The sequence below is a fragment of the Erythrolamprus reginae genome, chromosome 5, assembly GCF_031021105.1.
Source record: "Erythrolamprus reginae isolate rEryReg1 chromosome 5, rEryReg1.hap1, whole genome shotgun sequence".
In the NCBI taxonomy this organism is placed as follows: Eukaryota; Metazoa; Chordata; class Lepidosauria; order Squamata; family Dipsadidae; genus Erythrolamprus; species Erythrolamprus reginae.
The window spans coordinates 87141970-87169074 of NC_091954.1; the positions used below are offsets into that span (position 1 = coordinate 87141970).

Consider the following 27105-nt stretch of genomic DNA (forward strand, 5'->3'; position numbering starts at 1 on the left):
AGATGGGGAATTCTTGGAGGACAGGTATAGCAAAGGTCCTTGGTCTGGGAGACTGACTCACTGTTACTTTACAGTTAGGTGCAGAATGACTTTTCTTGCAATTGCAAGAGGGAAAAATAGCAGGACACTCACCTGCAAGCATGTGGGAGGCCTCTGGTTGACCTTTGCGAGTGTCTGTCCTTCAGCGTAATTGAGACAAGAAACCAATATCATGAGTTGTAATGCTTCCTTTATTGTAAGGTTACAGAAACAGAATTATGTTAATGTTGAAGCATCTCCGAGTCTACGGAGAGGGGCGGCATACAAATCTAATCAATCAATCAATCAATCAACCAACCAATCAATCAACCAATCAATCTGCCTTTACGTGGCAGGCAACTGGGGAGGGTCCCCTTTGAGATGCTTTCTACCCCCCATTCCTTCTGTGGACTGAAATTTAATTGATTGATTGATTGATTGATTAATTAATTAATTAATTTGACTTTTATGCTGCCCCTCTCTGGGGACTAAGGGCAGCATACAACATATAATAAAACAATATGAAACATCTTAATCCAATTAATTAAATTGAAGATCCAAAACCCCCAAACCATAAAAATAGTCATTTCATTCTATCCACTTTCTCTCAACACATTCATTGGCCAGAGGGCAAGAATTTAATGGCCCCAAGCCTGGCAGTATAAATGAGTCTTAAGACTCTTATGGAAGGCGAGGAGGGTGGGGACAGTACAAATCTCTGGGGGGAGCTGATTCTAGAGTGCCGGGGCCCCTATAGAGAAGGCTCTTCCCTTAGGCCCTGCCAAATGACATTGTCTACTTACCAGGACCTGGAGAAGGCCAACTCTGTGGGACCTGATTGGTCGCTGGGATTCATGTGACAGGAGGCGGTCCTGCAGGTATTCTGGTCCAATGCCATGTAGGGCATTATAAGTCATAACCAACACTTTGAATTAAGTCCGGAAACCAATTGGCAGCCAATGCAGACCGCAGAGTGTTGGAGAGATATGAACATGTCTGGGCAGACCTACGACTGCGCGCACAGCTGCATTTTGGACTGCCTGTAGTCTCTGAATGCTCTTCAAAGGTAGTCCCATGTAGAGAGCATTTCAGTAGTTGAACCCTGATGTGATAAGGGCATGAGTGACCATAAGTAGACACACCCTGTCCAAATAGGGCCACAACTGGTGCACCAGGCAAACCTGGGCAAACGCCCCACTCACCAGTCAGCTGGTCAGCTGTGGATCAAGGAGGATGCCCAAGTTGTGGACACTCTCTGAGGGGATCAAGAGCCCCCCCATGGTGATGGACAGACAGATGGAAGTGTCCTTGGGAGGCAGAACCCACAGCAACTCCGTATTATTGGGGTTGAGTTTGAGCCTGTTAGCACCCATCCATACCCTAACAGCCTCTAGACTCCAGCACATTATTTCCACTGCTTCACCGAGTGGACACAGGGTGGAGATGTATAACTGAGTGTCATCAGCATACTGATGACAACTCATCTTATCTGGCTGTGGCTTTCCTCCTCCTATCTCCAAAGTGTATTCCCAGATATCATTGCAGTGACCAACAAAATATTGGAAGAAGATAAATGTCCTGCCCCAGCTATTGACCATCAAGAATGCAGCGCACACTAAGGTGGTCCAAAGATTTGTTTACTCAATTAGCAACTACTAATAAGCTTGTTTACTAATTGACACACACAAATACAAGTTAATGCCGTCTTTTCTGAAAAACCAGCCGTTAATTAAACTGCTTTAACAGCTAGCATAAGTCCATGAACTCATAAATTGAGTCTAAGCTAATAGTCGTGGATATATCAAGAAGCTTACAAGGGTTGGCAAAATGCCTATAAGCAGTACGCAGGAAGATTGCCAAAACAGATAACAAGAGCTTATCAGACCTTTTCAAAACACGAAGACACATGAACAAACAAACATTGTTTCCTGCAAAGGTTTTGCTGTCATTGTCATTTCTTAAATAGGCTAGGAGAGTGGCAAATTAGCCCCAATCCCTACTCTTGAGGAGACTTCCTCTTGAGGAAACCATTCCGCGTGCTAGTGTGTTGACAATAGGCTCCTCTTGCTCTTCCACATCACTGATGGGAGATACTGGTGGTTTTGAAGGTCCTGGATGAATCTCTGCCTCTGGCACTGAGTCCTCACTGTCTGACTTGGGTGCCAGCTGCACAGGCCACTGGCTCATCACCACATCAGCCTCTTCTCAGGCAGGATCCGCTACCAGATGTATAGGCTGCTGGCAAGTCACAACAATAAACCGGAGGTTGTCCTGCATGGTTATTCTTATTTGCAGACAGAATAACAATGTCAAAGGAAGCATATATTTATCCGTAAACCACGCAGAAGCTTGCATGCATGATGGGCAGAATAGAAATTTGATAAATAAGAAATACATTTCAGAGTCACAGTTATCAATCAAATATCCTTGCCATCCTGTGCATTTTATGTATGGCATTACATGCGTTATATTGCAGGAGGGTAGAGGGGAGGGAAACCCAAGCTTGTCAATGTGGATCTTTAAAAAGGTACTGCATTGTTTATGCATCACTTAAATTTGAGCAATTTATACCATCATCCACCATTGTCCCAAGAGATTGCTGTCTTAAACTTTCCCAGTAGATGATGTCTCTGTTAGTTACTGTTAATTGAACTCTAAATCTGAAAGCTTCTTGGGGTATAAGGAAATAAAACTCTCACTCTCTCTTTTGCTAATAGCTGGGGCCAACACTTGCAAAACTTCAAAGGGGGTTGTGAATCAAAGCTTTTCATCAGTGGGGCTGCTCGTCTGAGTTCTAATCTTTCATGCTTTCTAATGCAATAACATCAAAGGAACCCAAAGAGAATTGCAACCGCTCCAAAGCAATGTGGAACACACTCACAAGTAAAATAGTTAACAACCACAATTAAAAAATAAATAAAACAATTATTTACATAAGTTATTGTTTAATAATCATGATTACTGCCCCCTCCCCTTACAAAAAAAATCAGATTGTACAGTTCAAAAGTAATATCCAGTGCTCAAGGGACCGCTGGAAGAAAATGAAAAAGAATTAGGAAGTGTCTTATGTATAAGTCTTCAAAGCCAAAGCAACCAATTTATGTTTCATTCTTACTTACTGAAATGTCGTTTGCATATTTTATTATTCCTATCATCTTGCTTGTTACAATCCATCCAAGGAATTCTCAAAGAACATTAAGTCCTACAAATAAATAAACTGTGAATGATGAGCAAGATACAAAATGGCAACAATTAATATCAAAAAGCTGACTTGTAAGGTTTCATTACACCAAAGACTTTTATTATGCTTATTATTATTTTTATTAGACAGCTGCTCTTCTGTGTGGCGCCTCTGGGCAAAGACAATTTTGTGCTAGAAGAAATTGGAAAGCCTTAAGTATCGGGAGGATGTTATTTCTAGTCTTGTATGAATGAAGTGGTGGAATAACAACTAGTTGGTATGCAGTTTTCTTTTAAAAGTTATACGGCAGCTCTCGGGTTGCGGAAGAGGAAGTTGCGGAAGAGGAAGCAGAAGTGGAACATAACTTGTCTAGACCAGTGTTTCCCAACCTTGGCAATTTGCAGATATTTGGATTTCAACTGGGGAATTCTGGGAGTTGAAGTCCAAATATCTTCAAGTTGCCAATGTTGGGAAACACTGGTCTAGATCTTCTTCTTTGCTGGTAAGTATTTCCAGCAGGGTTTTAAAAATGCCATGTAATATATTTCTACATATTTGATGTATTAGGACTACAGCTAATTAATATAATGACTGTAAAAAATATGATTTCAACAATCGAGTTATCGAAGCGTGGAACTCATTGCCGGACTCAATTGTGTCAACCCCTAACCCCCAGCATTTCTCCCTTAGACTCTCCATGATTGACCTCTCCAGGTTCCTAAGAGGCCAGTAAGGGGCGTACATAAGTGCATTGGTGTGCCTTTCATCCCCTGTCCAATTGTCTTTCCTTTCTCTCACTTATCATATATATTTTCTTTCTTTCATATATCCTCTCCTCTAAGTTCACTTTACCCTTATATATATTACTACATGTCTATTTTTCTTCCTATGTATTTGTGTATTGGACAAATGAATAAATAAATAAATAAAATATGCTTGCCTAGCAAAGGCCATAATTATGGCCCCCCCATTGACTTTACATAATACGCCAAACAATATTCCAAAATAGAAACAAAGGTACAGTATATATTGTAAGTCTACTGTATTTATTTGCACAGAGTTTGCAAGCCTTGGCTAGTAGCACAGATGATTATCTGGATATACTGTATCTTTAAAAGCTATCAAGTGAAACGTAGCTTATTTGGGGGGGTGTATCAAAACATTAGAAAGTAATCAGAAGAGAAGAAAGAGTGTGAAGCATACTTACTAGGAGAAAGCAAGCACCGATCATCACGGCTTTGATTTTTACATCAAGGTCCACAGGAATCTGAATGCCAAAGTTGGCTGTATTAGTAAATATGTTGTTGACAAATCCAGACCAATACTTAGAAATCTTGCCAATAGTTGACATATCATTTAAAGATTTTACCTGCAGGAAAGAAAAAAACCCCCAGCATACAAATTATTTAGAAAACTTCAGCTATGTATTTCTGAAACGTTTAAATTGTTTCTCTAACTTTGATGAGTGCTCCTGACACATTGTTGGTTAATGAAATAACAAACTGATATATACTGAGGATTTTCTTTCAGCTTGGCCAAGGATATTCTTGTTAGCATGAATATGTTAGCATAAGTGGGACTGAAGGCCGATAAAATGGAATGCAGAGCAGGTGGTATGTGTGTGTTGCCCTTGTGGGACTAAATGTTTTTCCTATGGCTTTGAGATTTGATGTTAATAGTATTGTTGTTTGTGAGTCATCTGGGATTATGATACATCGGGTGGGAGGGCAACTGTTTTAAATAAATAAAATTGGGATAGCCAACCTGTGTTTCCAGGACTGGATATAACTTCCAACCATACTGTCTGTGTTCTCTGTGGCTTTTTGAGCTGCACTACCAGGGGTAGGCAGCAGGCAGGATGGGATGGGATGCAGTTCCACTGGTGGAAATGAAGATGTATGCACAGCTCCAGCTGATTGGCGGCTGTAACTTCCTGGATTACTGGTCTTGGCTCGGCTCTCCTTTTTCCCCCTGCTGCTGCTGCTGCGTCTGCACTCTTTGCTTTTTTCCTCTTTCCTCCTTCTTGGCCTCAGACAAGCTTCCCTCTCTCTTGCCTGGCTCCCCTCCAGCCTAACGTGGCCACCTCCCACCTGAGCTGCAAGCAGAAGGCATGGATAGAACTGGTGCTGGCAGCATTTATGCTTCTGGTAACACCCGTTCGCCTAGCTACCCAGCCTGTGGTGGTGGGGTGACCCAGGAAGGAGAGCGCGGGAAACATGAAGCAAATTGTCACCCCAGCGAACGACACTGGTATGGTTGTAAGTTGAGGATGTAACAGTTCGCTTGAACGATGATGATCATTCAAGCCACTCCCACCTGGACACATGGTCGGCAAGCCACTCCTACCCAATCACATGATCATTAAGCCATACCCACAAAATAAGCCACACCCACAGTGTGGCAGTAAAAATTTTGGCTGCCCATTACTGCGCACTACCAAAGTATTTCTCTTTATTTTGGAAACAAACCAGAAATAAGGTGCATGCCTCAAACAGAAGTAACTTAATTTAAAATTATAAACAAAACAAATCCCAGGAAAACCAAAGAAATCATGGTCCAACTTATACAGAGAGTATTTGGCTTTGCTTCTGACCCTGCAGGCCTTAAGACTTGATTCTTTCCCTAAACCTTTCAGTCCAGGTGACTGGAGTCTCGATTGTGGTATTGCAGTACATTTCAGCCTAGTTGACATTTTTCTGCCTTTAGCTGGCGTTTAAAGCATTATGTGCTTTTTGTATTTTTAATTGACTTTTCTAGTTATCCAGAGTTATTTTTGTTGAGTTGGTGATCAATAAATAAATGCATAGGATGGACCCACTTTCCCTCACCATCTTAGTCCCTTTAGTTCTTGCTGTTTAAGCCATTAAGTCTGAAGTGAACTACCACCTCCTTTTAAAGTGATGGACAAGTAAGGGCAGGAATATTTCAAGTGTGCCTAAGAATGGCATTTTCTGAAAAAAGCCTTTTTCAACTATGGCATTTCTGCAAATCACGTTCAAAGTCTCATAGCAACATGGATAGGTCATTTGGCAATTGTATTAATAAAACCATTGATGGACCAAGTTTTTCTGAATTTGGAACTATATAAAACTTTTGAACTAAAGCCATCTTGTAAAAGCTAGTTGCAATCATTGATTTTACATTCACTGAAGAGGTAATTTCATTTAAGTCTTCTGTTCTTTATCTTGGCAGTGATAGTGCAGGACCCCCACATTCTAATGGTGTTTGTGTGTGTGTGTGTGTGTGTGTTTGTGTGTGAGAGAGAGAAAGAGGGAGGGAGAGAGAGGAAGAGAAGAGATGGAATCTAACTCCCTTTTATTCATTTTTTCAAAAGTAATATGTCATGTGTCTCAGCTGCTCTGCAAATAATGGAACTATTCAAACTGACATTTCATATATAGGTATGAATCACATACTGTGGAGAATGGATATTGCCTTTACAGACTTTCACACATATCCCTATCTTCTAGGAGCTATTAATGTTCCAAGCAGAAGACAAGGAATATAAGAGTGACCTGCATAGAATTATTAATTGAAATTGCATTTATGGACTGCAGCTCAGGGTTTCCCCCGAAAACAACATCGTTCAGAAGATGTAGGTACTGCAATTCCCTCAATTTCCTGTCATTTTGGCCAAAGGCAGCCAACATGAGCTTTCTAGATAACAAAAACACTAATTCATTTCACACACTCTGTCTCAACCTTCTGCCTGACATTTCTGATGCAGAATCTTATTACTGAAAACATATTGCAGAAAAGAGCAACCAAAATGATTAGGGGACTTGAAACCAAGACTTACGAAGACAGATTGCGGGAACTGGGCATGAATAGCCTAGAGAAAAGGAGGGCCAGAGGGGACATGATAGCTGTATATAGGTATATGAGGGGTTGCCACAGAGAGGAGGGGGCCACTCTATTCTCCAGAGCACCAGAGGGCCGGACGAGGATTAGATTAGATTTATTGGATTTATATGCCGCCCCTCTCCGCAAACTCGGGGTGGCTCACAACAAAGTAAAAACAATACATAATAACAAATCCAATACCCACCAATCCAATTACAATGTTAAGCTATAAAATTCATAAAAAACAACCCCAGAATATTAAAAAACAAGCACACAATCAATCTAACACCAAAACAACATGGGCAAGGGTAAGATGTTTCAGTTCCCCCATGCCTGATGGCAGAGGTGGGTTTTAAGGAGTTTGCGAAAGGCAAGGAGGGTGGGGGCAATCCTAATCTCATGGGGGAGCTGGTTCCAGAGGGTCGGAGCTGCCACAGAGAAGGCTCTTCCCCTGGGTCCCACCAGATTATATTGTTTAGTCGACGGGACCCGGAGAAGGCCAACTCTGTGGGACCGAACCGGTCGCTGGGATTCGTGCGGCAGAAGGCGGTCCGGTGCCATGAAGGAACAATGGCTGGAAACTGACCAAGGAGAGATTCAACCTAGAAGTAGGGAAGAACTTCCTGACGGTCAGAGCGATCAACCAGTGGAACAACCTGCCTGCGGAGGTTGTGAACTCCTGAACTCTGGACACTTCCAAGAGGAGATTGGACTGCCCTTTGGCTGGGGTGCTTTAGGATTCCTGCTCAGGCAGGGGGTTGGACTTGATGACCTGCATGGTCCCTTTCAACTCTAACAATAAATAAATGAATAAAACTCAAATAATGTTGCCAAAAGAACCTGAAAATCAACATCTCCAAAGCAACCGCATGTGAAGTAAGGACCTGTGATCTTCAACACATCTTCATTATTCCCATTCCTGATTGTAAATATTGGCAGCAGGGGATCCCATTTCTGTACAACGTAGCCAATTGTGGTTCCAGGAGGTGATTGAACTTCTAACTAGTAGGCAATCAAAAATACAAGTAACAGCAATGGATAACATACCTGATGCGTATATTAATTTGTTTGTTTGTTTCATTTTATTCTTTAAATGGTACAGGCACAACATGGGCATTCCCACCAAGCTTTGCATTCGGCTGTGAAGTGCTTCTAAAATTTAGGACTGAATTATTATGCTTGGCTGCTTATAAAGCTTATTATCTTAACAATAAGCAAATCTCTTGAGATTTTACAATGAAAACATAAAACTATAGTTAAAACGGAAGAAATTAATACAATTAAGTTAAGATGACTTAAAATGAAAATAAATAAATATACATGTACTAAATAAGAACTTTGCTAATTAATGTAATTACATTATGTTTCCTAGTCCTAGCCACCTTTATTAGAAACATAGAAACATAGAAGTCTGACGGCAGAAAAAGACCTCATGATCCATCTAGTCTGTCCTTATACTATTTTCTGTATTTTATCTTAGGATGGATATATGTTTATCCCAGGCATGTTTAAATTCAGTTACTGTGGATTTATCAACCACGTCTGCTGGAAGTTTGTTCCAAGGATCTACTACTCTTTCAGTAAAATAATATTTTCTCATGTTGCTTTTCATCTTTCCCCCAACTAACTTCAGATTGTGTCCCCCTTATTCTATTGCTTCTCAGTTTCTGGAAGAAGAAACTCCACCAAGTGGACTCTTTTGCCATAAAAGTTCTTTTACTTTTAATACATAATCTGTTATTTATAATTAGAGAATAGCTGTTTGTTCCATTAATATGAAATATCTGGAATTTTCTTAGTATATTATGAGCTATTTAGCCAATGTACATTCACCTATATATATACATACATAGTTATATTTTCAGTTTCCCTCCTTATATCATATGTCCTTTCAAGAAAGGAGTGCTAGGTGAGGAACTATGATTTTATGCTATTAAAGTTGTTATATAAATGCTACTATTGTTGTTGATTGTAATTATCATTGCATCGCAAGGCTTTTCCAATCTCTAGGGATATTTCCAAGACATTTATGAGGGTTTTTTTTTAAAAAAAAACCCATCCTTTAAAAATCTTAGAGTTGAACTGAATTGCCTTGAATTGGATTTTTTAAAAGAATGTACTTCTATAAATTCAAATTAATACAAAGATATTTTGTTCAGCTGAAAAAGCTTCTTGGATTTGAAGCAAAATGCCATCAAAGAAAAACTAGAAAATCCAGTTGCTTCTTGACAAAAACACCTTTGGGACAATCATGACTTGGATGACTGAGAATCTCCACCGACAAATTATCTTATAATTAAATTATTCTTAAACATTACAAACCTGTTGAAGATAGCATGGAAACCAACAGCTACTACATCTTAAAGGTCTATTCACAGTGATCACCTCTTGACCAGAAGGGTCTGTGATTCTTATGGTGAAAGACCGTAACGGTGCACAGAAGTTCCGATCAAAGAAACCATTTTCCTCCACAGCATAATAAACTCTTTGCCCCATGTGATCTTTTATCTCATATTTATTGCAGGTTTCAGTTCCGAGTATAACTATAATCAAAGGGATAGACATTTTGAATAATGCTATATTTACATTTATAGCTGAGTCAAACCTAAACTTTTTAAGATTAGATATCTCAACTACCAAATAGCCTATATAAAATGAGGTTATGTTATTAGCTTTGGATTCAGTCCATTAGCACAAATCTCATTCCAGTTGTGTGCAGTAGTTGATAGCAATAACAATAGCACTTAGACTTATATACTGCTTCTCACTGCTTTACAGCCCTCTCTAAGGGCAATATGTGTCCTCCTTGTACCAACTTTGGAAAAATGTACTGTTTTTTTATTATTGTTGTGAGCCGCCCCGAGTTTGCGGAGAGTGGCGGCATATAAATCCAATAAATCTAATCTAATCTAATCTTCAGCCTGGTGAGATTTGATCTCAAATTTCAGACAGACAGCAGTCAGCAGAAGTAGCCTGCAGTCTGCACTCTAACCACTAAGCCACCATGGGTCCTATGATGTTCCTTATATACAACAGACTGCAACATAAGGATTATATTAGCATCAGATAGAATTCTGTAGCCTAATTTTTTATTTTGCTAGATATCAACATAGGATATAATTATTTGAGACTTACATTCATTCAAGGAATGCACCAGGATATTACAATTTTTCAAGATTACTTGGTTTTATTGAGAGAAAAGCAGAGGTGGGTTCCTCCCTGTTTGGATCAGTTCACCTGAGCTGGTAATGACCCACTGGTGACATCACAATGATGTCACGGATCTGGTTCAGTGGGTGCTGCCATCTTTTAATTGTTGAGAGCAATATGCTGACTCTGTTGCAGAAGGCTGTAAAACACTGTAAGGCGGTATATAAGTATATATTATTGCTATTGCTATTGCTATGCAATACCTTCTGCTGAGCCATTTGGTTACTTTCCACAAGACTAAATGAGAAAAGGAATGTTCCTTTCAATGAATATTATTGATATATGATACACCATTCTTTGTTAAATCTATCCATTATTACAATTTGAAATTGACAATTTTTCACCTGCAGAAATTTATTCTATCTAGTGTTTTAATTTCGTTTCCTATTTTAAATATGGTATTAACTGGAGGCTCATACGGAGTCTACGGAGGGGGGCGGCATACAAATCCAATAAATAAATATAATAAACGCTTAAATTTTACTGATAAGGATACATTAGTCAAAATGAAGATATCGTCCAGGTTATTGTTTTAAAATCTGAAGCCATCCATTTTGTGGTGGTGGAGCCTAGGGCTACTCTAGTATTAAGAAAGAGAAAGAGAGAGAAAGAGAGAAGAAAGAACGAAAGAAAGAAAGAAAGAAAGAGAGAAAGGTAGAAGAAGAAAGAGGAAGGAAGGAAGGAAGGAAGGAAGGAAGGAAGGAAGGAAGGAAGGAAGGGAGAGAGCGACAAGAAAAAGAGAGAAACAAAAAAGAAAGGAAAGAAGAAAGAGACAAAGAAAGAGAAAGAGAGAAGAAAGAAAGAAAGAACATAGGATTAAATTGTGTATTTTGGATGTTCAGTAGTAATAATAAATAGATAGGAATTTGTATGTCATTGAAGCCTTTGAGGCGAGGAGAGGCCAGGCACCCTAATCTTAACCCTTGAGGTTGGCCACACCTACCCAGCCACACCCAGTCACATGATTGCACAGCTACGCCTACCCAATCAGATGACAATAAAACCATGGCTGCCACATGACCACAAAACCATGCCTACCCAATCACAAGATCATGAAGCCAAATCCATTGTCACATGATCAAACCACTCCCACAAAATAAGCCACAAACACAGAACCAGTAGTAAAAAAAATGGGAACTCACCCCTGGAGAAAAGCATATAGTTAGTTCTATAAGCAAGCTATGTGACAAAACCAACTACTTGCTTAAAACATAACAAATGTGAAATGTTTTATGAACCAGAAACAGACAAATTTGGCCATATTTAGTGTAAGAATCCAGATTTCAAATACCTTGAAGAAGTTCCACTTGCTGGTGAATAATGATCTGATCCAACTGTTCAAAAATGAAGAGATAACTTGAGAACATTGAAAATCTAAGAACAGTTAAAGAAGTTAAACAGTTATGAAGTACCTTCATTGATAAATCAAAGCATTTTGCAGGGTGTAATAAAAATTCAATAATGTGAACTACCTGAAGTAAAACTAAACCAAATCTGCATAGAGAAATTCGGAGAGTCTGTTTGGGGGAAAAATAGGTTGGAAATATTTACAGCATCATTTCTATAAGAATTTGGCTCATATATGGTATGAGGAAAGTGAAATAGAATACCTAAAATTAAGTAGGATCAAACTGTAAGAAACTACAATGTCCTTCTAGCACCACATTATTACTATCTGGTGGGAGTGAGCAGGACCCTTGAGTCTGATGAGGAATCTAATAAAGAGCAGCCTGATTAAAAAGAAAAGAAAAAAGAGCCAAGCTATTTATTATGCTTCCTATAATTCCCAGTGGAAACAATATTACACCAGGAATACCTTCTTGGAGAAAAACCAAGAATATGCTGCACAGATGAATTGCAAATTAATTTTCTTTCATTTAAATGGAAAAGCACGTAAAATGTTGCAATACACAATAATTTCAGCTCTTGAAACAACTCATAGTCCTCTAAAACAGGTAATCATTCAGAAACAACTCATTTTTTTAAACATGGCTGTGACATTTAGCAGGAGGAGGGAGGAACTTATTATTCAGACCCAGAAACTTAATCAGAAAGAAGAGAGACATCTTTCACAACACTGTCACTGACACAAACACTTTTGACATTGAACAAGTTTATTCCCTTCTTTCAAGATATGGAAAAAAATCCAAGTCCAGCCCTCATTATTTAATGATAGATGGTTTTGGAATCTGCTATGCTGTTATTACCGAATAGGATTTCTAGCAACACTTTTCATGGACTATTTGGAAGTGTTTGATCAAATTTGATAGTGCTAGGCACAGAGCCTTAGATCAAACTGCAGGGATGGTGTGACAGACATTCTAAGGTTTCATAATCTGAATTTGATTTCACAAGTTAGGTCCAGCTGCAAATCAAAAGTTGTGCTTTGTAGAAAACTTCAAAACTAGCTTCTTTCATTCTATAAATCGGAGCCTGGAGCAGAATATTAGAGCACGCTTCTTTTTGCAAAAGAAGATAGATCATAACAAAATCATATAGTTTCTTAAACTTTGCTCCTCCATCAAAACTTTGAAAGAACATGGAAATGTTGCTTCCCTAGAAAAAAGAGCTTCAGAATCAATAACTGGCATTGGCAAACTTAAATCTTGCAAGATTTATTTCACCGTTTATAAAAACATCAGCCCAATCAGTGAGAGGTAGTTGTAAACTAATACAGTGATACCTTGTCTTACAAACTTAATTGGTTCCAGGACGAGGTTCTTAAGGTGAAAAGTTTGTAAGACGAAACAAAGTTTCCCATAGGAATCAATGGAAAAGTGATTAATGTGTGCAAGTCCAAAATTCACCCCTTTTGCCAGCCGAAGTGCCCGTTTTTGCATTGCTGGGATTCCCCTGAGGCTCCCCTCCATGGGAAACCCCACCTCCGGACCTCTGTGTTTTTGCAATGCTGCAGGGGAATCCCAGCAGGGGAATCCCAGCAGGGGAATCCCAGCATCGCAAAAATAAGCACTTCTCTGGCAACGGAGGTCCAGAGGTGGGGTTTCCCAGCGAAGGGAGCATCAGTGAAATTGCAGCATCACAAAAACACCGAAGTCCTCAAAACCCCACCTCCGGACCTCTGTGTTTTTGCAATGCTGCAATTTCACTGAGGCTCCCCTCATTGGGAAACCCCACCTTTCGACTGTGCTTATTAAAGCACAGGTGCTTCGCTGGCAACGGAAGTCCAGAGGTGGGCCATCCCAGCGGCGCGGTGGGTTTGTAAGGTGAAAATAGTTTGTAAGAAGAGGCAAAAAAATCTTAAACCCCGGGTTTGTATCTCGAAAAGTTTGTATGATGAGGCATTTGTAAGACGAGGTATCACTGTATTGGATTCTCTCTCTTGACAACTGTTACATCAGTTTCCTTGACATTTTGATGCATTTTCTTCTGGACCTGTTGTTTATGCCCTTTTTGTTTTAGTTTTCTTTAATCATTTAATAAATTAACTAAACAAGTTTGCTTGATTTGTTTGGCAACATTCAAATTCCTGGGTTTTTTTTCCAGACTAGAAGGCTACCACATGAATTATAATCACAATGGCTAGACACTTTTAAAATTACGCTATGGCGTCTTCAAAAATCCACAACTGACTGCATTTACAGATCATAAAATGTCATAAAGCAAAGTTTGCAAACTCGCACTGGCTAACTTTATTCAATTTGTTAAGTTAAAAGCAAACAAATCATGGTGCGATTGGTCCATATGTTTTTGCAGTGTAGGAGTTGCAAGTTAGTGGATAATTTTTTTCTGAAACCAAATTGTTTGTTAAGAGAGTAGTTGTTAGTTTCTAGGCGAAGGTAATGGATTTATTTCTGATTGATTCCATGATTTTGCAGGTGACACAACATAAAGAGATTGGTCTGTAATATTCAACATTACTAGGATCTGCTTTTTTGAAGATAGGGATGACTGTGGCTAGTGACCATAAGTTGAATTCTGCTATGGTTGTGGAGAGCTTTTTAAAGAATTATGCACATAGACCATCAGGTCCAATGGATAGAGATGGTTTTAGGTTGCATAATGCTTTTCCAACATTATCTTCTGTAAAATCAATGTGTGTTAGATTGTTACAATTGTTTGGGGTTTGAGTAGGAAATATTGGGCATGAGCCATTGCTGTTTACAAAGATGGAGTCAAAGAATGTGTTAAAGAGGTTTGTTATAACAGTTTCACCATTATATTCTTTACCATTTGATTCTTTGAGAGTTGGGATGGATTTTGAGTTTTGTTGTTTACAAAGTTGTAGAAGGCGCATCTGGAATTTGTGTGCAGAAGGTTTTCTTCTTGATTGATGTGATATAGTGGCATAGATAGTGGCATAGATCTTTTGTAGCAGTTTTTAAAGTTAGCAATTTAGCTGGTTTTGTTTTTCCACTAAAGGGGTCTTTTTTGGATTGGAACTTCATTATTTTTATGGGTAATTTGTTTTTCTTGGTTTTGATGATAATTAGTGGTACATATAATTTAATGACTCTTGTACAGGTCTTCAGAAGTATTACAGTCAGAGAATAATGTTTGCCAGTCAAGAGATGAGAGGTGATATCATAGTTGGCTTTTTAAAAATTGTAATTGGTTATACTTTTATTGTGGTCATTTTTGTAAGGACACATTTATTTATTTTATTGATTTATTACTTAGATTTGTATGCCGCCCCTCTCCGAGGACTTTACATTGTAAAGGGTTGAGTGTATGGGTTCAGTTGAACATTCATTTAAGGTCCAGTTAATACTTTGGAGAACATAAAAGATCTCTGCAATCCTAGGTCTTGAAAGCTTAGAACTATGACACCTTAAACATGATCTAAGTATTGCCCACAAGATCATATGCTGCAATGTCCTGCCTGTCAAAGACTACTTCATCTTCAACCACAACAACACAAGAGCACACAACAGATTCAAACTTAATATTAACCACTCCAAACTTGACTGTAAAAAATACGACTTTAGTAATCGAGTTGTCAAAGCGTGGAACTCAGTACTGGACTCTGTAGTGTCATCCCCTAACCCCCAACACTTTACCCTTAGACTATCCATGGTTGACCTCTCCAGATTCCTAAGAGGTCAGTAAGGAGAGTACATAAGTGCACTAGAATGCCTTCTGTCCCCTGTCCTATAGTCTCTACTATATCTTCTCTACTATATCTCTATAAGCTTCATTGTGTATTATTGTGTATTGTACAAAATAAATAAATAAATACATAAAATAAATAAAAAAATTGAAAGATAAAAAAGGGAAACAAACAGTAAAAAGACATTTGAATCAAATTTGATCTGTAATAACTAGAAGAATATCAATGTGATTTTCTTGGCAGCAATGAGAAAATTATTTGCTATCGCTTTCTTCCATGACGTTTTAATGACTTTCCAGCCTAGATTACAGCTTTGGGGTTCCCTAGTAGTTTCCCATCCAACCTCAGCCAGATGCTGCCATGAAAAAAAATTCCAAAAAATAATATTCCTGTTTCAGCTTTTTTCCTCATTACTAAGGAAAGTTCAAAGCAGTAAAGACAAAAGCACCATGGAATACAGGGGCTAATTTGCAGATCATATTTTATAAGCCATCTGCAAAATTCCTGAAAGAAAGAGGGAGCCCTTGCAGACATTCATTTTAGTCCACTGGTGAAATGTTTACATATTGTTTAAATCAGTAGCTCTAAAACTTGGCAACTTTTAAGTGTTGTAGATTTCAACTCCCAAGTTCCCCAGCCAATATGTTTTCCCATCTCTTGGATCATGTATATAACCCCTCGTCCATCATTTCTACTGACATGAAAAATAAGTTTTCTTTGCAGTTTAACCACTTCATTTCTGATCTCTTTCAATTCTCCTCACATCCCTATGTATTAGCATCCAGCCTTCCTGCCAGGATTTATGGACGTTTGGAAAGTAGGCTTGTTGCCATGGTAACTATGCAGCTTTTAAATACATTCATATTATGTTGCAATTTTTTTAAAAAAAAACATAGAAATTTGCCCTTATGTGAACATCAGCATAGTTCTGGGGAAGAAAAGGATAAATCATAAACTTTTTGATTAGATTTTAATCTAGGTTGTAATGGTTTGGGAAATGGAAGGGTCAGTGGTCTGGAAGAGCCCATGACTGGGATATCAAAGTCACGTCATCATGGTGGCATCATGGGATATATCATGACTTTCCCTCCCTATGCTTAATGGAGTGGGCATGGCCAGTGTGTGCAGAATGCAGCTGCAAGAGCAATCATGGGCTTTCCCAAATATGCCCATGTTACACCAACACTCCGCAGTCTGCATTGGTTGTCGATCAGTTTCCGGTCACAATTCAAAGTGTTGGTTATGACCTATAAAGCCCTTCATGGCAGCGGACCAGATTATCTCAGGGACTGCCTTCTGCTGCATGAATTCCAGCAATCGATTAGGTCCCACAGAATGGGTCTTCTCTGGGTCCCGTCAACTAAACAATGCCACTTGGCGGGATCCAGGGGAAGAGCTTTCTCTGTGGTGGCCCCGGCCCTCTGGAACCAACCCCCCCCGGAGAATAGAATTGCCCCCACCCTCCTTGCCTTTCATAAGCTCCTTAAAACCCACCTCTGCTGCCAGGCATGGGGGAACTGAGATACTCTTTCCCCCTAGGCCTTTACAATTTTATGCATGGTGTGTCTGTATGTATGTTTGGTTTCTATAATAATGGGTTTTTAATTGTTCTTAGTATTGGATTATTATTGTATGCTGTCTTGTTATTGCTGTTAGCCGCCCTGAGTCTCCGGAGAGGGGTGGCATACAAATCCAATAAATAATAATAATAATAATAATAATAATAATAATAATAATAATAATAATCATCATCATCATCATCATCATCATCATAATCCAGCCCATGGGTGGTGAGTTTGACACCCTTGGCCTATGATGGTTATCTACAACGTAAAAGTTTCATCTGGACAGGTTTTCAATTCTTACAGGTTAAGGATTAAAATAGTTTTAGTCCTCCAGTCATTAAACAATTCAGAGATGGACACCATTGTTGATCTACCCAATTTTTTTGTGAAGTGTACCAGAAAATATTGGTTGGCCTTACTTGTAGGCCACTATTTTTACAAAATCCAAGTACTTCACCTATTTTCATTAACCTGAGCCAAAAGGGGCTGAGAAACAGTTTTTTACATTAAAAAATAAAATAACATTAAAAAATGTATATACTGTATATGTGTGTGTGTATGTATTTGAACTTACTGGTAGATTTGTCCACAAATAGAGAAATGTAACAGGTATTTTTTATAATTCTCTGAATGGATCTAAACAACAATAAGTTCTTCCTTTTTGTATTATGAAGACTTCTATTTTGAGCGGAGCTATTGTAGTTCCTTTTTATGTTGTGTGTTACGTTTGTATTGTTTGTTTTTTGAATAATAATAAAAATATATTTTTAAAAAGAAACATTTTTTTTGTAAAAAAAAACCCTTGGTGGTGCATTCATAGAGGTTAAGATTAGCAGTTTTCAAGATGAAGAGCAAAAAAAGTTTTCTGTAATAGGACCAGCCTTCCCAAGCTGCAGAAGATAGAGGACTATAAAAACAAAACCATATGAATAAATAGGAATAAGCCCTCCCTTATTCTTAACGTGTATATTTTAATAACAATGCATTTCTTCTGACTGTTGTTCTGACCAGTTATTATATGGGTTTGGAACGAGACCTATATATATATATATATATGGCTCCACAGACCGGTGGTGGTGATGGCGATGGCAAGGGTAGATACATGTGAACAACATAGAAACATAGAAGATTGATGGCAGAAAAAGACCTCATGGTCTATCTAGTCTGTCCTTATACTATTTCCTGTATTTTATCTTAGGGTGAATATATGTTTATCCCAGGCATGTTTAAATTCAGTTACTGTGGATTTCCCAACCATGTCTGCTGGAAGTTTGTTCCAATCAGTAAAATAATATTTCAGTAAAATAATATTTTCTCACGTTGCTTCTGATCTTTCCCCCAACTAACTTCAGATTGTGCCCCTTGTTCTTGTGTTCACTTTCTTATTAAACACACTTCCCTCCTGAACCTTTTTTAACCATTTAACATATATAAATGTTTCGATCATGTCCCCCCTTTCCCTTCTGTCCTCCAGACTATACAGATTGAGTTCATTAAATCTTTCCTGGTAAGTTTTATGCTTAAGACCTTCCACCGTTTTTGTAGCCCGTCTTTGAATCTGTTCAATTTGATCAATATCTTTTTGTAGAAGAGGTCTCCAGAACTGAACACAGTATTCCAAATGTATTCCAAACAACCTAATGCCATACATGTGACATGTGCAAATGGAGCTTTGTGCACCATACCCTCCATTTCCCAATAGACCTTGGATTAGTATCGGTCTGTGTTCCAGGTGTTGTAAACAACACATCATTTTTAATACACACCAGAGAAATAAATATAGTAGCAAATCTGGATATTAATTTTAACATCATACTATAGGCAGAAAAATACACAAGACATGACATATATTTTTGTTAACATGAAATACATGTTTAAACTTGAGCTCATAATGCATCTACTATAACTTTGTAATTATTATCTGGATGGGAACTGGACCTGTCTTAAGTATTCCAGACCAGGTGGAAAACCAGATGGAAGCCGGGTTTGTTTCCAGATTACGGTTGTTTCTGAAGGTTTTGCTTGCTCAGGCATATGCAGAGAACCTGGAAGAAGATCTTGCATGGTTTTATTAACTGGGCCTATAGTGTTTTCACAAAACAGAATGCTTAAGTTAGGAATGAGAATGGATTGTTGTTTTAACAATTATATATACCATTAAATGTAAAACCACATAGCCTGATCACATATAGTTGTTCTAAGGAGTTCTTAAGCCAAGGGACTGACGGTTGGAGCCACAAAAAATGTGCAGAAAAATAGGAATGTTCAACATTTGTTTCCCTGGAGCTCATCCACATGATGTTGATGGAAATATTTTTTTATTAAGATAAATGTACATGCAAATGTATGGTCCAGGAAATATAATTCCTATACTGTTCTGAGAGGTTTATTTATTTATTCATATTTCATTGGTTAACCACCTATCTCCCTAGGGGGCTTATAAAGAATGGCTGAGCATAATTTATACAAATTCTGTAGAAGTAGAATTAGTAAGATTGGTAAATAGGACTGCCTATGCTCCATCGTTTAACACAATGAATTCACAATTCCACCCACCACCACCACCACCATTTTCCCATCTGACCCACTTTCCCTAGCTATAGGGGCAATATTAGACATCCTAAAGTTAAAGTTCTTACCAGGATGCACATTCTCTCTTACTTTTCAAAGCAATTCATATATGTTGTTTTTAATTTTCACTATATTTCAATGGCTTGTTTACAGAACATAACATAGCCATGAAGTTATCAGTTTAATCAGTGATCAACTACTGTACAGTGGTACCTCTACTTAAGAACGCCTCTACTTAAGAACTTTTGTAGATAAGAACCGGGTGTTCAAGATTTTTTTGCCTCTTCTTAAGAACCATTTTCTACTTAAGAACGTGAGCCCGGAAACATTTCCTAGGAAATTTGAGAGCGGCATGAAGGCCTGGCCAGTTTCCTGCCATTCCTCCTTTAATCCCGGCCATCTTGGGGTTTTCTGGGCTGCCGGAGGAGCCTATCGATAACACTTAAAGAGGCTTTGGCAGTCCAGAGTGAACATAGCATTTTCCTTTCTCTGGGCACTTAGATAGGGAATAAACCACTTCGCTATGGCTGTGCAAGGTTGCCTCTCAGAGCGTCTGAGTGCAGAAAGGCAAACGGGGGTGCTTTGCCCTGTCTGAATCAACTCGGCTTCAGCCAAACCAAGGAGTCACCACAGTGAAGGAAAGGCGCCAGCTAGAAAGCAAGCAAGCGAGAAAAGAGGGAATCCTTTAGCATGGGAAGGAAGAGGAAGTAGGTAGCAGCAGCAGCAGCAGCCTTCCGATCAAACGCGCGGGAGCTTCTCCCCTTTCTCCCCGTCTGGGTTTCTCTTTCTGGTGCAGTGTATGGGAGGCACGTGCTCCTCCTTGCCGCCTCGGAGTCCCTTTTTTTTAAGCCTTAAAGTTTTGGATTTTTTTTACTCCCCTCCCCTCCCCTTCTTCCTTCAGCAGCGACTGTCCTCCTCCTCTTCTTCCTCCTCCTCCTCTCACCCAAATTCCGAGCTTTTAATTCTTTCCTAATGGGTTTGCATGCATTATTTGCTTTTACACTGATTCCTATGGGAAAAATTGCTTCTACTTACAAGCTTTTCTACTTAAGAACCTGGTCACGGAACGAATTAAGTTCTTAAGTAGAGGTACCACTGTATTTACATCTCTCTCATCATACCATGATGATTACTGGCTCTCATCATTACATCAGTGTGATCAATAATGAAACATGAAGGGACTTGTAGTCCACTCTCTAGAAGACCAAATATGGAGCAGGCATATGGAAATCTATCATCATCTACTAGTCAGAATCCTACATACTCATTGAATGTATCTAAAGTATCAAAGTCTCCAACTTTTTGTTTCTTCCTACTGATCTCTTATCTACATCATTATACACTGAGGATTTATATTTTATCAGATTTTTCTAGTTGATATTCTGGCTACCATTCAAACTTTCCCTGGATTAAAAATAAAAAGAGGTCAGGTACCTTATCTGAAGAGACCGCACATGATGAGCTTTTTCATTTTGGACTGAAAAGTTAAATCCATCTTTCTTGAAGTCATAGAATAAGATGAATTTACAGTTCTTTATTTGAATGCCTGCATTAGTCCTTCATCTTGTAATTGTATTGGGATCTTAATTACTATTGCAACCACAGCTTTCCTTCAAGGCTTAAGACCACAGGAAGGGAAAAGAATCCCTTTGAATTTCTCTTTCTCTTTAAATATGCATAACTGGATTGTAAATATTTCATTGGTTCTCCTGCATCATGTTACCTGAGTTGTGCTGTTGCCAAAACCTGTGTTACATGAACTATTGAAAGTTCAAGCAAAGTGGAGTCTTTCCTCTTAGACTTAAATTAAGTCCAGAAAATCAAGAATCAGGTATACAGGAAATATTAGTGGAAAAGTGAGGACATTTTGAATTATGACTTGCATTTTTTTTTAATCTACACATCTTATTTCTCTTTCTTTCAAGTCACTTAAAGTATATTAATCTGCAAATAAAGTGATTTAATCAAAAATTTTAAAAATTGATATACAATTCATATTCCTTTAGTATGGGATAGCTGCTTGGATCATGCTGATTTTGCTAACACAATTGAAATATTACGTAAGAAAATTCTGTTTTAGCACGTACATTAGAATATTCATTCTGCAGAATGTTTTTATATAATAGCTACTTGGATTTTTTCTTTTCTCCTGGAGGTTCTCCATATTCTTTCCATTGCACAAACAGTCCTTTTTGAAGGAACTAGAAAGTCCCAAGATGAAAGTATTTTGATTTCATGGAGCAAGCAACAAAAACCATACAGGCTTTAAGACTGCATTAATGAAGCATTTCATCTATGATTGTTCCATGATGGGGAGAGAGTGGAGTGAACTTGTTAGTACTTCCAGAGAATTCCCCTACAAATTTTCACACATGCTATTTAAAGAGACAAGCTGCAAGGTGTAAGAGAGAAATTTGACTTCATTTTTAAGTGTAACACTCTTTTAAAAAAAGAAAAAAAAAAAAAGGGGGGGGGGAGATTTGAAAGGCTTTTCAGCCAAGCTGCAATTTTCACCTTTAATGAGAAGTTAGCTGTCTCAGACTAAAGGAAAGACATGGCATGAACTACCCTTCAGTTTGATTGCACTCAATTGTCCTTTAGAAGCTTGTTAGCAGGAATTTTCTCAAGCATGTTTCAGAATGATCTGGAGTTGCTGATGTGAGATTTCTCAGGTGAAGTGTGCTTGAAGGATGCAAACCTTTTTAATGGAAGCCTGACATTTCTGAGTTTCCCTCTTGTTGAATAAATAGCACCAATACATACCTGCAGAGTAGAGCAGGCACTGAGCAAGAGTATAATCAATATCTAATACCTGTGAAAATATATGCAGATTCAAATTTATATATTACGCCTGACATTCTATTCTATTCTATCTCCATTCAGAGCAGAAATTAAAATGAACATTCACCTTCCCATTTAATCATATTATCGATTGCTATATGAATATTATTTCTTTATATACTTTTATATATCAGCACTTACCTTGAGAAGCCATGAAGCTGCCTGGATCACTTCTTCAAAGCAATCAGGGTTAAAGATTTTTTTTTTAAAAAAAGGTGTTACCTGGTTACAACAGGACAGAAGAGGGTGGGGGAGGAAAAAAGCATAGCATGTAGAAAGTTCAGGTACTTCAAGTCAGGTTGCAAAAGAATAGCATGGAAACACATCACCTTTCTTATATTACTGATCCCTGCATTTTGCTGGTATGAGCAACAGGGGGAGATAATGCCTGGAATTGAGAAAAAAGAATTCTGCATCTGTGTGAATAATGAAAAGAAGAGGATGCATAAACAATCATATTTAACAAACTAGCAGGTGTATTAATGGCTGCGGGGTTAAATTTCACTTGCATGTGGTATGCAGTACAGTATTTTGCTTTTTGCACCGCTACCTACATCAACATCTAGATGCATGAATTAAAGAAAGATGATGTCACAATGTTTTCTGTGGGAACGGGGGGGGGGGGAAATGTGCATGTATGATGGAGGTTTTATCCTACTGTCAGTCAGCTTTTATCAAGGGAGATTGTTCCTCGGCAGAAGAAAATCATGCCTAGGAAACTGCTTGTTTGTCTTGCAATGGAAATAGAATTCAGATATGGAGTTATTTCTTCAGAATCTAGACACAAAATTATAAAACTAATGGTTATCCTAAAAGCACTAGGAAAAAAAAATAACCTTGAGTTGCCAGCTTATATTTCTAACTCATAATCAAGTTGCCATGGTGATTGTGTCCATGTCTGACTCACACAGCCACGATTCACAACTATTAAGTGACCACAAAAAGAGCAATAGGAGAAAAAGCTGTCATGCAAATCTCAGCAGGTTGAAAGTCATTGTTACCTAACACTGATAGTTATCTATACATGCTCAAGCTCATTTTATGATGTCTTTTTAGTTTTTGCTCAGGATAATTACATCTAAATTGTATTTTCATATGGCTTATGGCAGAACTACAATTTAAGCCTTTTGCCCCCATTTATTCAAAGAAATCGCCTGTGGCTTGAGAGTCATCCTTTTATATACTGAAAAATTCAGGACATGCACCAGTTTTAATTTACAGAATTTGATGGTGCAAGATTCCAACCAAGATTGATGGATACTTTATTTATGCCATACATTAGTATCTGAAGGCAGTTCAAAATATTTCTCTGCAACATGTGTTGACTACACATTTTAATGATTAATGACAAATTAAACATCTTTACAGAAAACTAATATATTAGTAGATGCCATTAAAAGAAAGCATAAAACCCTGATCAATATTTAAACTCCTTAAGAAGGGGTTTCACACAGAGAGAGGGGGAAAAGAGAAATGTAATTCTATGGTGTAAATAGATGGAACATGATTTTATAGTTATATTTTTAATTCCAAAAGAATATGGTCTGGCACAATCTGAGCTATGTTTAAAAGACTGAAGTATATACAGTTTCTGACCTTGCATGTAGAAATAGAAGAAGAGGCAAGGTTTTAAAATAGCCTGTAGAAACAAATCAAAAAGTGCTTTTTTAAACATGTTTTTTGGTTTATTCTCTGTAAAAAAGCCTAATAAATTATTTCCTTTGAAAATTTGCTTCCCTCTTGTTCTGCTGGGGTATTTCAACTGCCCATAATTACAGGGTAATTAGTCCAGGAAGACACACACCACACGATAAAAGGAAAACCCAAAAGTTTTTAAAAACAGAAAAACAGAAACAGCTCCCTTTTTAAATGTCAAAAGGATTTTCTGGTACACACAAGGCACAGGTTAAATGCAATCCAATTGCTCACCCAATAACTGGGAAATTGAGTCCAATTCTAAAGTCCAGAGAGTCCACACACAATCTTGAACAGCACAAAAACCACAATCTTGATGAAACAATGAATCAGATAAACTGCCATGAGGCTAAAACACCAGGTTGCACTTTTATCTGTAGCACTAATTACAGCAGCCCCACCCAACCACAGGTGGCCTCATTTTCTCTTGTAATAATCCTTCAGTTGTTGTCTCCTATGCATCATTCTACCCATGCGTGGATGTGTCATTCATTCTTGTTCAGAATCCAAGAATGATACAGATGATTGATCTCCTCCTGGGCTGTCTGCCAAACTCCCCTCTTCCCTGTCACTCACGCTTCCTTGATCAGAGGAGGCTTCATCGGCAGATTCCATCGGGAGCAAAACAGGCCTGTGGCATGTGGATATTTTCCCCACATCCACCTGCACATTCCTTGGGGCAGGAGCTGGGCCAGAGCCAACCACAACACCTCCCCACCCTACTTTTTATCTGGACTCTTCCAACAGGCCTTGAAAATCCCAAACTTTAATCTGATGCTCTAGCTAATTACATTAGTTCTTTCTTTCCTTAGATTTGCTCCAACAACTTGGAAAGATTTTACAAGGAGAAGCAACATTTTTATCCTCCAAATAAAAGGAAGGCATTAGACACTATGTATGTGACGGTCAGCCTCTGTCCTTCCTGAAGTGGTGGGCTCTACATCTGCCTTATCTGACAGGCTAGCTGGATGTTTGTCATTTTATTTTATTTCTTCCTCTTCTTTTTTATTGTTTCTCTTCTTCCTTCTTTGATTAATAATAATAATAAAAGAATTCTGAAGATGATTCCCAATTAAGACCAGACAAAAACAAGAAAGGTCTCACCATCATGTTTATCAGCTGCCAGGAACTAGAATTATGTTCCAGATCAGGCTGTTTTTGACATCAGAAAGTCTAACATCTGAAACCCCAGAAGGGGTGAAATGGAACAGCTGAAACCTCCATCTAGTTCTCTATTATAAGGCAGAAGTTTAAATCAGTTTGACAGGTGGTTTAAATTTCTTCCTGCATTAAATGCTTTGGAAAAGGAAACTAAATTTAATAATAAAAACATGGAACAGAACAAAGAAACATGACCACCCCCTCCCATTTTGGAAAACTCGAGGGTCTTATTAAAGTTGAAATGCTCCAACCTAACATTAGATTCAACTCCCTTGAGAAAGGATGTTTGGTGAGGAAATTATATTGAAAAGAAGGATGAGGCTCCAGTTAGTTTAAAATTTGGTCTTAGAATTTAAAGTGCATAGAAGAGAAAAAGAGACAATTTTTATTTCAAAAGAGGATGTCTATTAAAAATCATAACCAGGCTGAAAAGACATATTTGGATTAAACCCAAGAACCAGATCCTTCCCATATTTTTTATTTCAATTAAGTGTTTAAAAGATCAGCTTGAAAATATAGGATCAATTTGAAACAGTTATATATTTTTAACAGTTTGCACACTGCCTTTTCAAAAAAAAAATCCAGATTTAGTTTGTAACAGTGAAGAACAGAGGATCCATTTGCTTTTGCCAAATTTAATGAAACATTTGGGATGGAAGAAGATTATCTCCTTGACAATGACTTTCCTGGCGCAGCTAGATTTCTAAAAATCTTTGGCACTATAACTGGAAAAAAAATGGCCTATCAAATGAGACATTATATGTGAATTTGTGCAAGTTTCATCTAAGGATCCAGTTCAAAACCTGACCTTATTGTATTACACTTAATATAAGTCAGGGAATATTGGTTCCTTGGTAAGCTTTGTTCCTAAGCCTCTCTACTATCAGAATCGTTCAGCGCAGACAGAGAAGGTTCTTATTATGGGATTTACAGCAGAAACATGTTTTCCTAATGGAGTGATTTACAATTTGAGGTGTCAGAATGATTATTATCATGGGCAGCTGATGCTCATTTGATTGTTTCAGGAATCAAATTGCTTGATTCTTTTTTTCCTTTTTCATCAAAGATAATGTAAAAATAAAGACCAGTATTGTAGGGGTGTTTACTTTTTTCCCTCCCAAAATGATTTGTCTCTTTATTCTTACCTTATTCCAATGGTAAGCCTGCTTCTGACAAATAATCAGTAAGAGAGAAGAAAATTGCTTTTGCCTGCATGGTTTTAGAAGGTCTCTGTATGCAGTAAAAGAAGCTGCTTGTCTACAAAACCAAGTGTAACAAATTGAAGTAATAAATCTCTGCAACATGAAAAGGCCCTCCTTCTGAAGAAAAGGACAAGCATTATGATCAAAAATGGAGAATAGAAAAAAAAAGTTGTGTGATAGGGAAAGGGGACCATCCCTTCAATTCATTCAATTCATCCATTCAAAAAGAAAGACTATGCTTGTGAAGTCATACCAAACAATTCCAATAACATACTTTTCCCCAAAATAGTTACAAAAATAGTGCTACCTTTTTATGTTTTCAGAACATGTTTACTGATTACAAGGTAAAAGATAAAAGAAGATCATTTACCACTGTCCATATTTCTGTTGCTCAGATTAGGTATCTGCCAGTATTACAAGGAGGGATACTTCATGAAATGTTAGCTGTAGTTAAGACTTGTCACTGAGAAATGTTGATTTTTATTGAGAATAGAATAGAATAGAATAGAATTCTTTCTTGGCCAAGTGTGATTGGATACACAAGGAATTTGGTGCTTATGCTCTCAGTGTACATAAAAGAAAAGATACATTGCTCCGGACACGGAATGAGAACATGGACACAGAGAGCTGGAAGTAATGGGTCATTTTATTAATTAACATATTAAATTAACTGATTGTTAACTAATAATCAGGACCTGCAGAGGCTAATCATAAAACGGGGTGGAAATTCCTTCCTGGGCAACTATGGGC

At 38.0% G+C, this 27105-nt stretch overlaps 1 protein-coding gene across 5 annotated transcripts; it reads right to left on the minus strand.

The window, feature by feature from the left end:
* Positions 1-1634: 1634 nt before the first annotated feature.
* Positions 1635-22498, minus strand: LOC139168501 (phospholipid scramblase family member 5-like). Of its 5 annotated transcripts, none has more exons than XM_070754100.1 (8): positions 20891-21103; positions 18824-18966; positions 11544-11586; positions 9365-9585; positions 7883-8044; positions 4407-4568; positions 3138-3220; positions 1635-3049 (listed from the first exon to the last, which is right to left on the minus strand). In XM_070754100.1, exons 2-7 carry the CDS (start codon positions 18947-18949, stop codon positions 3182-3184), a joined length of 753 nt encoding a protein of 250 aa, XP_070610201.1. In that variant the 5' UTR covers positions 18950-18966; positions 20891-21103; the 3' UTR covers positions 1635-3049; positions 3138-3181. The 5 variants fall into 5 exon arrangements, 4 of the variants coding, with proteins under 4 accessions (XP_070610201.1, XP_070610200.1, XP_070610202.1 ...); XR_011559303.1 differs by lacking the exon at positions 20891-21103 and adding an exon at positions 22439-22498 and having other exon boundaries at positions 1637-3049; positions 7927-8044; XM_070754099.1 differs by lacking the exon at positions 20891-21103 and adding an exon at positions 22439-22498 and having other exon boundaries at positions 1637-3049.
* Between the last annotated feature and the right edge of the window lie 4607 nt (positions 22499-27105).

Bases quoted from the DNA above. Each gene is read 5' to 3' on its own strand.
- LOC139168501 (XM_070754099.1), bottom strand. The intron at 11,587-18,823 runs GTCCAGTTCCCA...ATTTTTGAACAG, and splicing joins GTCTGGAATACTTAAGACAG to TTGGATCAGATCATTATTCA. The intron at 8,045-9,364 runs GTTTGTAATGTT...ATTGCCTACTAG, and splicing joins TTCCATGCTATCTTCAACAG to TTAGAAGTTCAATCACCTCC.